The sequence below is a fragment of the Myotis lucifugus genome, unplaced genomic scaffold, assembly GCF_000147115.1.
Source record: "Myotis lucifugus unplaced genomic scaffold, Myoluc2.0 scaffold_20, whole genome shotgun sequence".
NCBI classification, from domain to species: domain Eukaryota; kingdom Metazoa; phylum Chordata; class Mammalia; order Chiroptera; family Vespertilionidae; genus Myotis; species Myotis lucifugus.
Window position 1 is genome coordinate 2,629,038 of NW_005871068.1, and position 13,377 is coordinate 2,642,414.

The 13,377-nt window shown below is 43.4% G+C and overlaps 1 protein-coding gene and 2 pseudogenes across 1 annotated transcript; 1 reads left to right on the top strand and 2 right to left on the bottom strand.

Moving 5' to 3' along the window:
• Positions 1-338: 338 nt before the first annotated feature.
• On the top strand, positions 339-1,427 carry LOC102442117 (cyclin-dependent kinase 2-associated protein 1). Its single transcript, XM_006085639.3, has one exon. The coding sequence runs from the start codon at positions 356-358 to the stop codon at positions 701-703; it is 348 nt and encodes a 115-aa protein (XP_006085701.1). The 5' UTR covers positions 339-355; the 3' UTR covers positions 704-1,427.
• A 2,373-nt stretch (positions 1,428-3,800) lies between these two features.
• Positions 3,801-4,525, bottom strand: LOC102433840 (annotated as a pseudogene).
• Positions 4,526-9,920: 5,395 nt separating this feature from the next.
• On the bottom strand, positions 9,921-10,396 carry LOC102442432 (annotated as a pseudogene).
• Between the last annotated feature and the right edge of the window lie 2,981 nt (positions 10,397-13,377).

Genomic DNA, 13,377 nt, shown 5'->3' on the forward strand with positions numbered 1-13,377 from the left:
ATATGTTCTCTGTTATCATTTTTGTTCTGCCTGAAGAATACTCTTTAGAGTTTTCTTTACTACAGGTCTATTGGTGGCAAATTTTCTCAGTTGTCTAAAAATGTCTTTGTGCCCGGCCCGGGCCGGCCCCGCTGGCTCAGCTCAAAGTTTGTGGCCGCCCCTCGCCCGCAGATGTCTGGGTAATATACTGCGGCGGCGGCGGGCGAGGGGCGGCCATATTTGCTGGTGCGGCCCGACCGGCGACGACCGGCGACAACAAAAAGTGCGCGGGAGCTCGGTGGACGGGCGCACGGACTCCGGACCTGCCTCGCCGCCGCCCGGCCTCGCCGCCTCCGCCGCCTCGCCGCCCGGGGGGATGTCTTACAAACCGAACTTGACCGCGCACAGGCCCACCGCCTCCCTCAGCGCCGCTGGGAGCGTCCACCCGCCTTCCACCAACATGGCGACGTCCTCCCAGTACCGCCAGCTGCTGAGTGAGTACGGACCACCATCTCTAGGCTACGCGCAGGGAACCGGGAACAGCCAGGTGCTCCAGAGCAAATATGCTGAGCTGCTGGCCGTCATCGAAGAGCTGGGGAAGGAGATCCGACCCACGTACTTGGGCAGCAAGAGCGCGATGGAGAGACTGAAACGAGGCATCATCCACGCGAGAGGGCTGGTTCGGGAGTGCTTGGCCGAGACGGAGCGGAACGCCAGGTCCTAGCCTCCGAGTCAGCGCGAAGGCTTTCCATCTTCTTCCCAGAAGTGACAGCTCATGCCCCCTATTCAGATGAATCTTGGTTTCAAAATGGTAACAGCTTGGTTTCTCCTCCCCGCCCCTCCCGTGGTTCGTCAGGCTCCGAACCTCCCGTCGCTGAGATGGAGATTTTCGCAGTTATTAGGTTTATATGTTAGTTAGGAACTACCCAGGGCGTTCTGTGTTTTTTTTAAGCATTGATTTACATGATGCACGTCAGTTACCTATCACCGCAAACCGTAGTTGGCCTCCCAGATACCGGTGTTTCTCTTCTGGATGCATTTCTGTTACGTGGTTCTTTGTTTCTCTTCTGAGCTGATCCAGCTCTGAGGGTTTGTTTCAGAGTCCTGCCGCAGCGCTTTAGTGGCCAGCGCTTTCACCACACACTATAAATTCTGCTCAGTGTAACTTTTTTTTCTTTTTTGCTTAAGCATTTGCATGACTATTAGTACTTTGAAGTCCATCTATAAAATGCACAAGTTATAAATACAGAAGAAAGAGCAACTTACCGAACCTCAACCTCCAACCTCGCCTGACAAGGACCCCTGAAATCTTCCCTAATGATGTATGTAGACTTCAGTTCCGCCTTTCCCATCAGTGGATCCAAACATCTGGAAGAAAGTGACTAATACTGTTTGCATCTTTGTATGTATTTATTACTTGATGTAATAAAGCTTATTTTCATTAACAACTGGAAAAAAAATGTCTTTGTATCATATTTGTTCTTGAATGATGTGTTTGCTAGATATAGAATTCTAGGTTGGCAGTTATTTTCATCTAAATTGACAATCTCTTTTTATATGTACATTTACTTTATCTATTATAGGCACTTAGATTATTTTTATACCTTGGCTATTGTGAATAATGCTTCAATGAACCTGGGAATACAGATATCTCTTTGAGATACTGATTTTGTTTCCTTTAGATATATACCTATAAGTGGGATTGCTGGGTCATATGGTAGTTCTACTTTTAATTGTTTTTTAGAAACCTCCATACTCTTTTTCATAATGTGTGCACCAATTTACATTCCCACCAAGAATGTACAAGGATTCCCTTTTCTCTACATCCTCACCAGCACTTCTTTTGTCTTTTTTTATAATAGCCTTTCTAACAGGTGTGAGGTGATAATTCATTGTGGTTTTGATTTGCAGTTCCCTGATGATTTGTGATGTTGAGCACCTTGTCATGAATCTGTTGGTCATTTGTATGTCTTCTTTGGAGAAAAATGTCTATTCAGGTTTTTGTCTATTTTTAAGTTGGGTTATTGGTTGTTTTGCTATTGAGTTGTGTATATACAAGTTCCTTGTATATATTGGCTATTAACTCGTTATCAGATATGTGGTTTGCAAATATTTTCCCCTATTCCAAAGGTAGCAACATTTTGTTGATGGTATCCTTTGCTATACAGAAGTTTTTTAGGTTGAGGTAGTCTCATTTGTTTATTTTTGCTCTTTTTTGCCTGCGCTTTTGGTGTCATATCCAAAAAGTCATTGCCAAGACCAATGTCAAAGAGCTTTTCTGTGTTTTCATCTAGGAGTTTTATGGTTTCAGGTCTTACATTTGTCTTTTTATCCATTTTGAGTTAATTTTTTCTGTGTGGAATAAGGAGTAGGTCAAATTTCAATCTTTTGCATATGGATATTCAGTTTTCCCAACACCATTTATTGAAGCAGATTAATAATAGCCAAAATTTGGGAGCATATGGGAGGCAGCCAATCAATGTTTTTTTCTCTCTCCCTCTTTTTCTCTCTCTCTAAAACACACACACACACACACACACACACACACACACACACACACCATATCCATGGGTGAGAATTTAAAAAGTTTTTTTTTAAGATAAAAGGTTTTTATTCAAAAAACACCATATGTGTGTGTGTGTGTGTGTGTGTGTGTGTGTATCTTTTATTCCCCTGTACAGTATTTCACTCAGATAAAATCAGCAGGCTACGTGCTGCTCAAAACACAGCCCCAGAGAGGATCTGGAAGGCACATTGTCCAGAACTGGTTTTCCGCTATCTACCCTATATACACAAGTCAGCAACTCTCCTCCCCACGAACCCACCCACTTGGGTAAGCAGGCGAGAGGGGCCTGCAGCAGTCCCGCCTGAGCCCCATCACCCTAAGAACAGAGCAAGTGTGGTAGCCCTCCCCCAAAAGGTCCCCAAGTTCAAGGAGGAAAAGAAAACTATGGCAGCAGCCGTGGAAGCTTGGGGCTGAAGGGAACCAAATAAATACATACATACATACATACATAACGTTGACCTCCAGGCTAGAATGCGCATCTTTCAAAAAAAAAAACACAAAACAACAAACAAAAAACAAAACAAAACCAAAAAAGAAACAACAGGTAAAATAACTTAAAGGCAAAAATTTTTTTAAATTAGATCAACTACAATCCTTTTGTACACTATCATGCCAGCTGTACACACATTTAGTTTTTCTGTTGATTTGCATTGTTTGTGCGTTGTGTGTGTGTGAGGTCTTGGCTTTGAAACAGTGAAGTAAAAACCAAAAAGGAAGACCAGAAAAAGGGCAGGTGGCTCAGCGTTTGGCCCTGTAGCCTCTTCCATGGCACCTTTCACATGAAGGATGGGGAGAAGGGGGCGGGAGAGAAAAACAGGGAAAACCAAACCCGGGCAGATTTTTGGAGAAGCAGCAGGTAAAAGAGGCAAGTTCAAGTATTTCTCCCAGCGCAGCCGGAGTCCCCACAGAAGACACTCAGAAGAGTCAAGGGAGAGGTGACAGGGACTTAAAAAATGGTGCTAGTCCTATCCCACCCCAACCTGTTTTCCCCTAACCTGACCATCACGACATTCAGTGAAGGGAACAGTTCCATGACAGGGTTCTGACCCCCAGCCCCCTCCCCACCCCACCCCCGGGATTTTACAGAGTCCAGCAATGCTGGCTGCACACCTATGAGAAGGAGAGAGCATCTATGAGGAATTGAGGCCTAGGACACCCAGAGGAATTTCTTGTCCCCTGTCCGAGGCCGCCTTCAGGGGCCTGGGGTCTGGAATGAGTTGTAAATGTTGTTCATTGTGCTGCTTGGTGAGAAGTGTCACTGGTACAAAAGCTTCCCCTCCCTGGACCATCTGCCAGGAGGGGAAGACCTGCTGGAAAGGCTGTTATTTGCTGGGCCCTGGCGACAGGCTCTGCCGTGGTAGCGATGGTAGCGGATCCACTCTGGAGGACTATACACTCGGGTCCCGTCAAAGTCCATGTAAACGGTGCCCTTGAGCAGCGCCCCCGACCCGAAGTCGATGAGGATGTTCTCGTCCTTGATGTCGCGGGGAAGCACCCCGCAGCTGCGGGCCGGCTCCTCCTGCAGGCCGCCCCGCCCCCCCACCTCCGTGATGAAGTCGAAGAGGTCCTGCACCGGCTCGGGCCTCTCCAGGATCAGAACGAAACTGACGCGCCTCTCGAACCAGCCCAGGAGCCGAGTGACGCCCGAGAAGCCCGAGCTCACCTTCTTCAGCAGGACCATTCCATGGGCACCCCGGTTCCCTTGGGCAGCTCTCCGCAGTCAGAAATCCTCCGGTCCTTCCCCACGTGCTTGATGGCCACCGGCAAGTGGGCGACCACACGGACGCCTGAGTAGACGGAGCCAAAGCCGCCGCTGCCCAGTAGCGGGCCCACCTGGTCCTGCGGCTCCAGGGGCTCCTTCTCCTCGCCGGGCGCCAGCTTGGTGGGGTGCAGGTCGTTGCAGGGCGCGGCGCGCAGGTGGGCAAGTGAGTTGCTTTTGGACAAGAGCATCCCACCCTCCAGGGTGTCGGCCAGGGACTGCCTGGAGCCTCTGCCGCAGGAGCCGGGACGGGCTGCGCCTATGGCTGGGCTCAGTGGGCTCAGGCTGCGGCTGGCGATGCTGCTGCTCCAGCCGCCGCCGCCACCACCGCCAACTCCTCTCCGGCCTCGGCCCAAAAAGTTTGAAAAAAATTAAAAAATTTTTTAAGGTAAAAACACACATCATGTGATGACTTCTTTCAGCTTTTCTAAATTTGAAAAAGTCTCCATTTCCCTTCATTTTTGAAAGACATTTTCACTTGGTATAGAATTCTAGGTTGATTTCTTTGAATACTCTAAAGATGTTTCTTCACGGTCTTCTTGCTTGCATTGTTCCAAAGAGAAAAGTGCTGTTTTTCTGTTGTGATTTTTTTTATTGTCTAGCTGCTTTTAAGATTTTCTCTTGATCACTGGTTTTGAACAATATGATTTTGATGTGCCTTGATATATTTTTTCTCATGTTTTTCATGCTTGGGATTCATGGAGCTTCTTGGATCTGTGAGTTTATAGTTTTCATCATATTTGGAAAATTTGGGGCTATTATTAATCTGTTATTTATCCTATTCGGTATAATTTCATCTCAGACATTGTAATTTTCATTCCTTGAAGCTCAATTTGGGTCTTTTAAAGAATACCTTCCATGTCTTAACTTTTTTGAGTATATGAAATACTCTTATTACTCTTTTAATGTTCCTGCCCACTCATTCTAACATGTGTGTCATTTGGAGGTTGGTTTGATCGATTGATTCCACCTCCCTCATTTTGGGTTGTACATTCCTGCTTCTTTGCTTGCCTAGTAATTTTTTAAAAATTCTCGCCCAAGGATATGTTGTGTGTGGGGGAGGCTTTTTTATTTTAGAGAGAGAGGGGAGGAGAGAGAGAGAGAAACATTGATTGGTTGCTCCCTAACCGGGGATTGAACCCACAACCTAGGGATGTACCCTGACCAGGAATCCAACCCTCAAACTTTTGGTGCATGGGACAGCAATGCAACCTGGCCAGGGCGGCATGCCTGGTCATTTTTAATTGGACACCAGACATTGTGAATTGTACTTTGTCAAGTGATGGATAATTTTGTAGTTCTTTTTAAATTTAAATTTTTCCATCACCATTTATCTAATGTATTTCTATAAACATTCTTGAGCTGTATTCTGTGACACAGTTAAGTTACTTGGAAAACAATTGGATCCTTTCAGGTCCTGCTTTTCAGATCTGTTACATAGAACCAGAACAATGTTTAGTCTAGGGTTAATTATCTCCATAGTTGACCTAAGATTCTTCTGAGTCCTCTGCCAAATTCCCTGTGAATTTTGAGTTTGTCCAGTCTGTTTAGTGGGAACAGGCAGTATTCTTGGCCCTGGTAAACTCTGAGTACTAGTACTGTTCCCTCTAATCTCTTCCCGTGGTTGTTTCTCTGGCCTTGGGCATTTTGTAACATAACCCTATTGAGTTCTCTGCTAAATACTCAAGGGGGGCCCCCTGCAGATAGCTGGAGTCCTCTCTTTTGCAGGTCTCTCCTCTCTGGAGCTCATTCCTGCAGATTCTAGATATTTTGATCTCAGATTTTCAGCTTCCTCAATTCGAGGAGGTTGCCAGTCTATCCCTGGATTCCCCTTCCCTGCACTGTGACCTCAAAACCTAAGGCAGTAGTTGGGATGATCCTAAGGCTCACCTTGTTTGTCTCCCAGCTTTCCCCATTATTGTCATTTGTTGCCCTAATGTCTAGTGTCTTGTAACCCAGTGTTTCATAGATATTTTTCTCATCTTTTGGTTGTTTCAGTGGGAGGGTAAATTTGATCCTCTTACTCCATCTTGGCCACAATCCTCTTAATAATTTCTGATGGGAGTGTTTGACATTGTGTATGAAAAATTACGGAGATAATTTGATTCTCTGTAAAGTGTTATTTTCTTATAGGATAAGAAAATATTTTTACTTTAGCTTTAGGCTGGCAGCTGAAAGAAAGGCAGTTCTCCTTAATATAATCAGGGATTAAACTGATTTGAAGCTGGGAGTAAGTCTTTTTGAGGGCTTATTCATTTCTGATTTATCCTTATTTCTAATATATGGCCCTTCTGAGATTCCAGTGGAAAAAATGGAGTGTTTATCAGAGCCTCTTTTCCTTGGTGGACCCTAAACTTTTAATTTCCCCCCTATCCCTTTGAGACTATTGGAAACACTGCTCAGCTCCTCGGTCTATGAGTCATCGCTTCTGCTAAGCCTCTCAGCCTTTCAGCTGCTTTTTTAGAATCAGTAAATGCCTTGGAGGGAAAAGCAGCCAGAAATGAACGTTGGTCTCATCTTTGTGTGTTTCTCATCTCTTTTTTAAATCTTGGCTCTCAAAGCCCTCATTGAATTGGCTCTGATACCTTCAAACAGATTTTAAAAAATACCTTACCTCGTTTTTCTGGTTGTACTTGCTGAGACTTGGTATGCAGCAAGTTAGTCCACTATCGCCAGATATAGAAAAACTGCCTTTCATGTTTTTGTTCTATGCTTCATTTGACTTCACCAAGGTGTTTGAAATTTGCATTCTATTTTATAATCCCAACTTTCAGTTGTTTACTAGAGTTAGTAGTGTGAGCGCTACGTTTATATCGATACAATGTTCTCCACCAGTCATTTCACGACTGCCGTGCCATTTTTGAGCTCTTTATTTTTATTTTTTTGATGCAGCATTTGCTGGGTTGGATTTTGTTCTCAAACAGTTTTCTCTGGGAGCCTCCTTCCCCTGTTTCAACTGGCTTGGTATCCATCCAGGTTATTTGTGCAGCTGCTGTCCTGAAATTATTTCTTCTTCTTATTTTCCTGGTTCTACTTGCTGTTTCTTTAATATTATGTCTTTCTCTTTCTAGGCTTACACAGTAACACGCTGGAACACATTCTCCAAATTCCTGAAAAGGGCTTGGGAGGGTAAATTTTTTGACTCTTTGCATGTCTGAATATGTCTTTATTCTGTTTTCACTCTTGATAGTCGAAGCTACATTCTTTCCTTTCTTACAGCGTTTAGAGGCAGTGATGAGAATTCGGAGAATAATATTATTCTAGTTCTTTTGAAGGCAATATGTCTTTCCTCTTTGGAAATGTTAAGAATTTTTTCTTTATTCTTGGTGTGCTGATATTTCACCGTAATAGATTCAGATAAAAAAATGTAAACTGATCCTATTTGGCATGTGATTGACTCTTTAAATATGAAAACTGTGTCTTTTTTTTTTTTTACATCTGGGGCATTTTGATCTCATTTCTTTTATTATTCCCCTTCCCTCTATTCTCTTTAGCCACTCGGGAACTTTCATTAGATCAATGCCGATGCTTCTGTCCTTGTTCTCTTAACTTTCACGTGTTCAGCTCCTTTGTTCCCCCTTTACACTGTGTTCTAAGAGGATCACTCAGAAAAACTTGTTCTACAGTTAGAGAGTTTTTTTAATCTTAAAATGAGTTTGTTTCTTAACAACCAATTCTTGCTTTCTAAATGTGATAGCTTCTCTAATCTTGCTCCAGATATTAATAATTAATTTTAACTCACTTTCTCTGTGTTGTATCTACTCTCAATACTTTTAATTTAAGTCAGGGCCTCATGTGATCCAGTTACTGCGAGGCATCCATCCAAAGAAATCTAGGTCAGCAGCCAACATCCATGATGAGTAATTTACAGCTCTACTTGGTCTCTTGAGAAAAACCAAAGAGGAAATGCATTTTTAATGCCTATCTAACATCTTAACCATTGTTTCTCCCCACTGCTGCTTCCCCAGTACTTTTTACACAGCTGGCAACAGATCTCTGAAAATCTCTCCCACTGTCACTTTCCAGCTCTCTCAAATCCCCTCTACTATCTGGTCCATACAGCTTCTTCTCCCCCCCCCCTTTGTTGTTCTTTTTCCAACGTGAAATCTCTATGGTCTTTACATTAAAAAAAACACCAACTCCTATACATTAACTGTGGATTCTCCACAACAAAGGAAAACCCAAGAGCTGCCACATTAAGAAGCATCTTTCTCCCTTAGAAACTGAACACAGTGAGGGAAGATTGTGAATAACAAACAGCCTGGGTCACACTTTTCCCAAGGAAGTATTTGAAGATTTCTGTAAAGAGAATCCCGGGATGTAATAGTAGCACAGTTCAGTCTCCGTCCTTCTCCTGCTGGCATGAGTTTAATTACTTTTTTGGCATCCTGGAGGCCATGCCAGGCTGAGCCTGGGCTCATTGTGGTTCCTTCTCCCAAGTCTTAGAGTCACGGAGCGGCACGCTCCAGTTTCTGCTCTGTGTGATGTGAAAAATGAGAGCTTTACTATTTCATCGTGCTTTGGGGGACCAGCTATGGTAACCTTGTTTTCTTCCTCAGATTAGCTTCACTGGTGAGAATTCTGAAGATTGCCAGAAGTCTAAAATGGCTGAATAAATCTTGCCTGTAAATTAGGATTACAAACCCTTAATCTGGGCCAGAGGTTCTCAACTCTAGCTGCACATCAGATTTACCTGGGATTATTTTTTAAAATTCCTCTGCGCAGGACTCAGCCCAGGCCAACTGAACTTGAATCTCTGCAGGAAGGGCCGAGGCATCAGTATTTTTCAAAAGTTCCCTAGACAATACGATGTGCTCCTGGTGCTTCTGTCCCTTCTAGCATTGCTGTCTTCTTCCCTGGGGAGGGGTTTGGAGAGGGGGCGCTGCTGTCATAGCTGTTCCATTCCAGTCTGAGGTAGTGGCCTTTTCTCCTTCTCACCAACATGTACTGATAAATTGGGCAAATGAATAGCAGCCATTTTCCATTCTGTTATTCTCTCTAGGGCTATGAGGCAGCTCTCAAAATCAAACAAACAAACAAATAATTTGGTAACTTAGGTCCATAAACAATCCTAACATGGGAGTCACTTAATTGATGCTTCAATATATATAATATATATTTTTACAACCACAGACATCCAAAAAAAGAATGAAAAGCTTTAAACATGTAATATTTCCTTAGAAGAGCCTTCCTTGAAACTGTTTACTACAGTTATTATGTAAGTAAACTGATAATTGCAGGGAAAAACAATCTAAAATTGGTATTAAATCTGTTTAACATCTTTAATAATTCTATTTCTAAATCCTTCCACAAAAGGGCATTACAGTTTTTCAGCTTATTGCAAACATTATCTTTTTTTAAAAAGTCAGCCCTAATGTTGTAGATATAATACACATTTTTAATTATTGGCACTATACTGTAAAGCACAATAAAGAACATCTGCTTTGAATAAATGACAGCTCAGAATACTGTTGCACACATACCATATAGGTTGTTTTACAGCAGATAGTAGTTGGCCAAACTTCAGATGGCAAAATGCTGAGTTGTGAGTTTGATATTGTCCAGCTAGTTATTTCTCGTCACTCTGGACTCCACTGTGGCAGAACACTCATATCCTTAAGATGCAAGGCCTAGCAGAAAGCCTCCCACAAATCCACTGGATATCACAACGTTCTGTCAACAAAGTCTGTTGCCCTTTCAAGTATGTTGTTGAGTTCACATGCTGCCTTATTTGCTCGTTTCTTAATCCGTCTTCTTGCTTTGTTTACACCTTTTTCAACTTTCCTCCGGTCGATCTGCACATAGCCACTGTGGCTAGCAATCTGAAGCAATCTGAAGGAGAAGAAAGCTACCACCTATTGTGGTTGCTGCAAGTTTCCCAGCTTTCTGGAACAAAAATCCCGCACACCAGCCAGTCACTCCACCCATTACAATCTGGGTGGCTACTGAGTATTTTTCTACCATAGGTCCAGACTGTGGCCCAAAACACAATTCCACCAGTGGTGTCTTCTTGCATATTTAGTTAAATCCAACACTTTGTGAGAGTCATCATCACTTTCATATTCTTGGGGAGGTAGGGTCTGCATTGCCATTATACTGCCAGCGGCCTGTATTGAAGGTCGATGCTCCAACCTTGTAATTTCCACTCTTGTCCCATGTCATTGGCATCTCTAATCATGATCAAACTCTTTTGATCTGGTACCTTAAGAGCTGCTTCTCACTACTTGATCATGTTTCTGGTAGCAAGTGTTCCCTGTCAGTGATTTTAAAGCCTATTCTATTTTATTTATTTATTTATTAAAAAAATATTTTTATTGATTTCAGAGAGGAAGGGAGAGGGAGAGCTAGAAACATCAATGATGAGAGAGAATCATTGATTGGCTGCCACCTGTATGACCCTTATTGGGGATTGAGCCCACAACCTGGGCATGTGCTCTTGACCAGAATCGAACCTGGGACCTTTCAGTCCGTGGGCTGACACTCTATCCACTGAACCAAACCGGCTATATTATTGCCAGCCTCACAGAGGCTGCTCAGTTCCGGGGACTTGAGTGAATGCAGGCATGTCTGTCACAAGACCTCTGTCCCCATCCAGGAACAACTCTAATATCTCAAGAAGCTGGACATCTGTGGAGGTTATGTTTTTTTAAAATATGTTTTTATTGAAAATTTTTTTTTTTTAGAGAGAGAGTAAGGGAGAGGGATAGAGAGAAACATCGATGGGAGAGAAACATCATCAATCGGCTGCCTCCTGCACGCCCCACACTGGGGATCAAGCCTGCAACCTGGGCATGTGCCCTGACTGGGAATCAACTGCTGACCTCTTGGTTCATGGGTCGATGCTTAACCACTGAGCAACACCAGCTGGGCAGGAGGTTATGTTTTAAATGACATCTGATTTACAACTTCAGACTTTCTCAATGTGGTAGACGTACAGAATGTCGTATATATTTGGCTTTCTTTCCAATATATCCAGTTCTAACAGCATATTCTCCCCCAGATTTGCCACCCTGACTTCAGACCTTCCAAGGTTCCACTCTGGGCTATCTGGGTGAATGGCAGATCTGTCACGACTTGGGTCTGGGCAACTCCATTGTTTCAATCATCTGATATTCATGGTGAAAATGTTTCCTTGTTCACATTTAACACAGAAGTTTTACTCTAAAATCCAGCCAACTATCAAACTTTAAAATTCAAAGATGATGAAAAAAAGAAAGAAAAGCCGAAACCGGTTTGGCTCAGTGGATAGAGCGTCGGCCTGTGGAATGAAGGGTCCCGGGTTCGATTCCGGTCAAGGGCATGTACCTTGGTTGCGGGCACATCCCCAGTAGGAGATGTGCAGGAGGCGGCTGATCGATGTTTCTCTCTCATCGATGTTTCTAACTCTCTATCTCTCCCTTCCTCTCTGTAAAAAATCAATAAAATATATTTAAAAAAAGAAAGAAAAAAATATTAAAAATACCCAAGTATTATGCTAAGCGAAATAAACCAGTCGGAGAAAGATAAATATCACATATCCCACTCATATGTGGGATATAATGAGCAACATAATTTGATGAACAAGAATAGATCCAGAAAGACAGTATGGAGTTTCCTCAAAAAACTAAAAATGGAACTCCCATTTGACCCTGTGATCCCACTTCTAGGAATATATCCCAAGAAACCAGAAACACCAATCAGAAAGGATATATGCACCCCTATGTTCATAGCAGCACAATTCACCATAGCTAAGATCTGGAAACAGCCTAAGTGCCCATCAGTAGATGAATGGATTAGAAAACTGGTACATCTACGCGATGGAATACTATGCTGCTGTAAAAAAGAAGGAACTCTTACCATTTGCAACAGCATGGACAGAACTGGAGAGCATTATGCTAAGTGAAATAAGCCAGTCAGTGAAGGAAAAATACCACATGATCTCACCCATTTATGGATAATAAAGACCATAATAAACTTTTGAACAAAAATATATACAGAGGCAGAGCTGCCTCGAACAGACTGTCGAACTACAGCGGGAAGGCCGGGGAGGGTTGGGGGGCAGGAGGGGGCGGGTAAGAGATCAACTGAAGGACTTGTATGCATGCATATAAGCATAACCAATGGACATAAGACACTGGGGGGTAGGGGAGGCCGGGGGATTGTCAAGGGCGGGGAAAGAAAAAAAAAAGGAGACATATGTAATACTCTTTGTAATACTTTAAGCAATAAAAAAAATCCAAAAAAAAAAAAAGAATAGATCCAGAGACAAATGGCAGGGGAGGGGGGGTTAGAGATAAACCAGAGGACTTGTGTGCCTGTATTTCAGCATAACCAATGGACACAGACACTGGGCGGTGGGGGCTGCCTGGGGTGGGAATGGCTGGGGGGAGTATGTCAATTGGGGAAAAAGAAGACATATGTAAAACTTTAGACAATAAAAAAAATATCCAAGGATAGTTTATAGCAAAATGTAGGCCAGGCCCTATGGCCCCTGCTTTATTGGGGAAGGGACAGGATGGTCAGTAACACCCTGTCATGACCTTTTCCTCTCTGTCTTCTGCTGGGGAGAAAGCCAAGTTCTGTGTGATTGGGGAGGTAAAAGATGGAGCATACCCAAGCCCTCAGCCAAGCAAGCACACAACATTGGTTCTTTACTTCATAATCGAAGCCATATGCAGCCTAAAGAGGAACTTGGCAGGTTGTCCTCATCCATTCAACTCATCTGATGCTCCGATGTCCAGTCCTTCTGCGAATAGAGAGCAACCTCCTTGAACCATTTCCAGCGTCTTTGCCCCTTCCCCGTGTTCCTTGGTCTTTTTAGTACCTCTGTCGTGGGCTGTCTGTTTTACTGTACTCCGTCCACTTCCCCTTTTGGTGGGGGAGGAGAAACTTTAGATCCTGAAGGTGGAAGTGGACATCATGGTGCTGTGACCCGTGGGAGAAAGTGACAAAGCAATCAGACGTTTCTGTGGAGGATAACTGCTGTTGGTGTATATTTTGAACCTAATTATGCTGAAAGAGTTCATGTCTCCTCAGTTTTTCAGTGCTGTACATAAGATTTTTAAAGAGACTCCTGCTGTTACCTCAGCCTTGT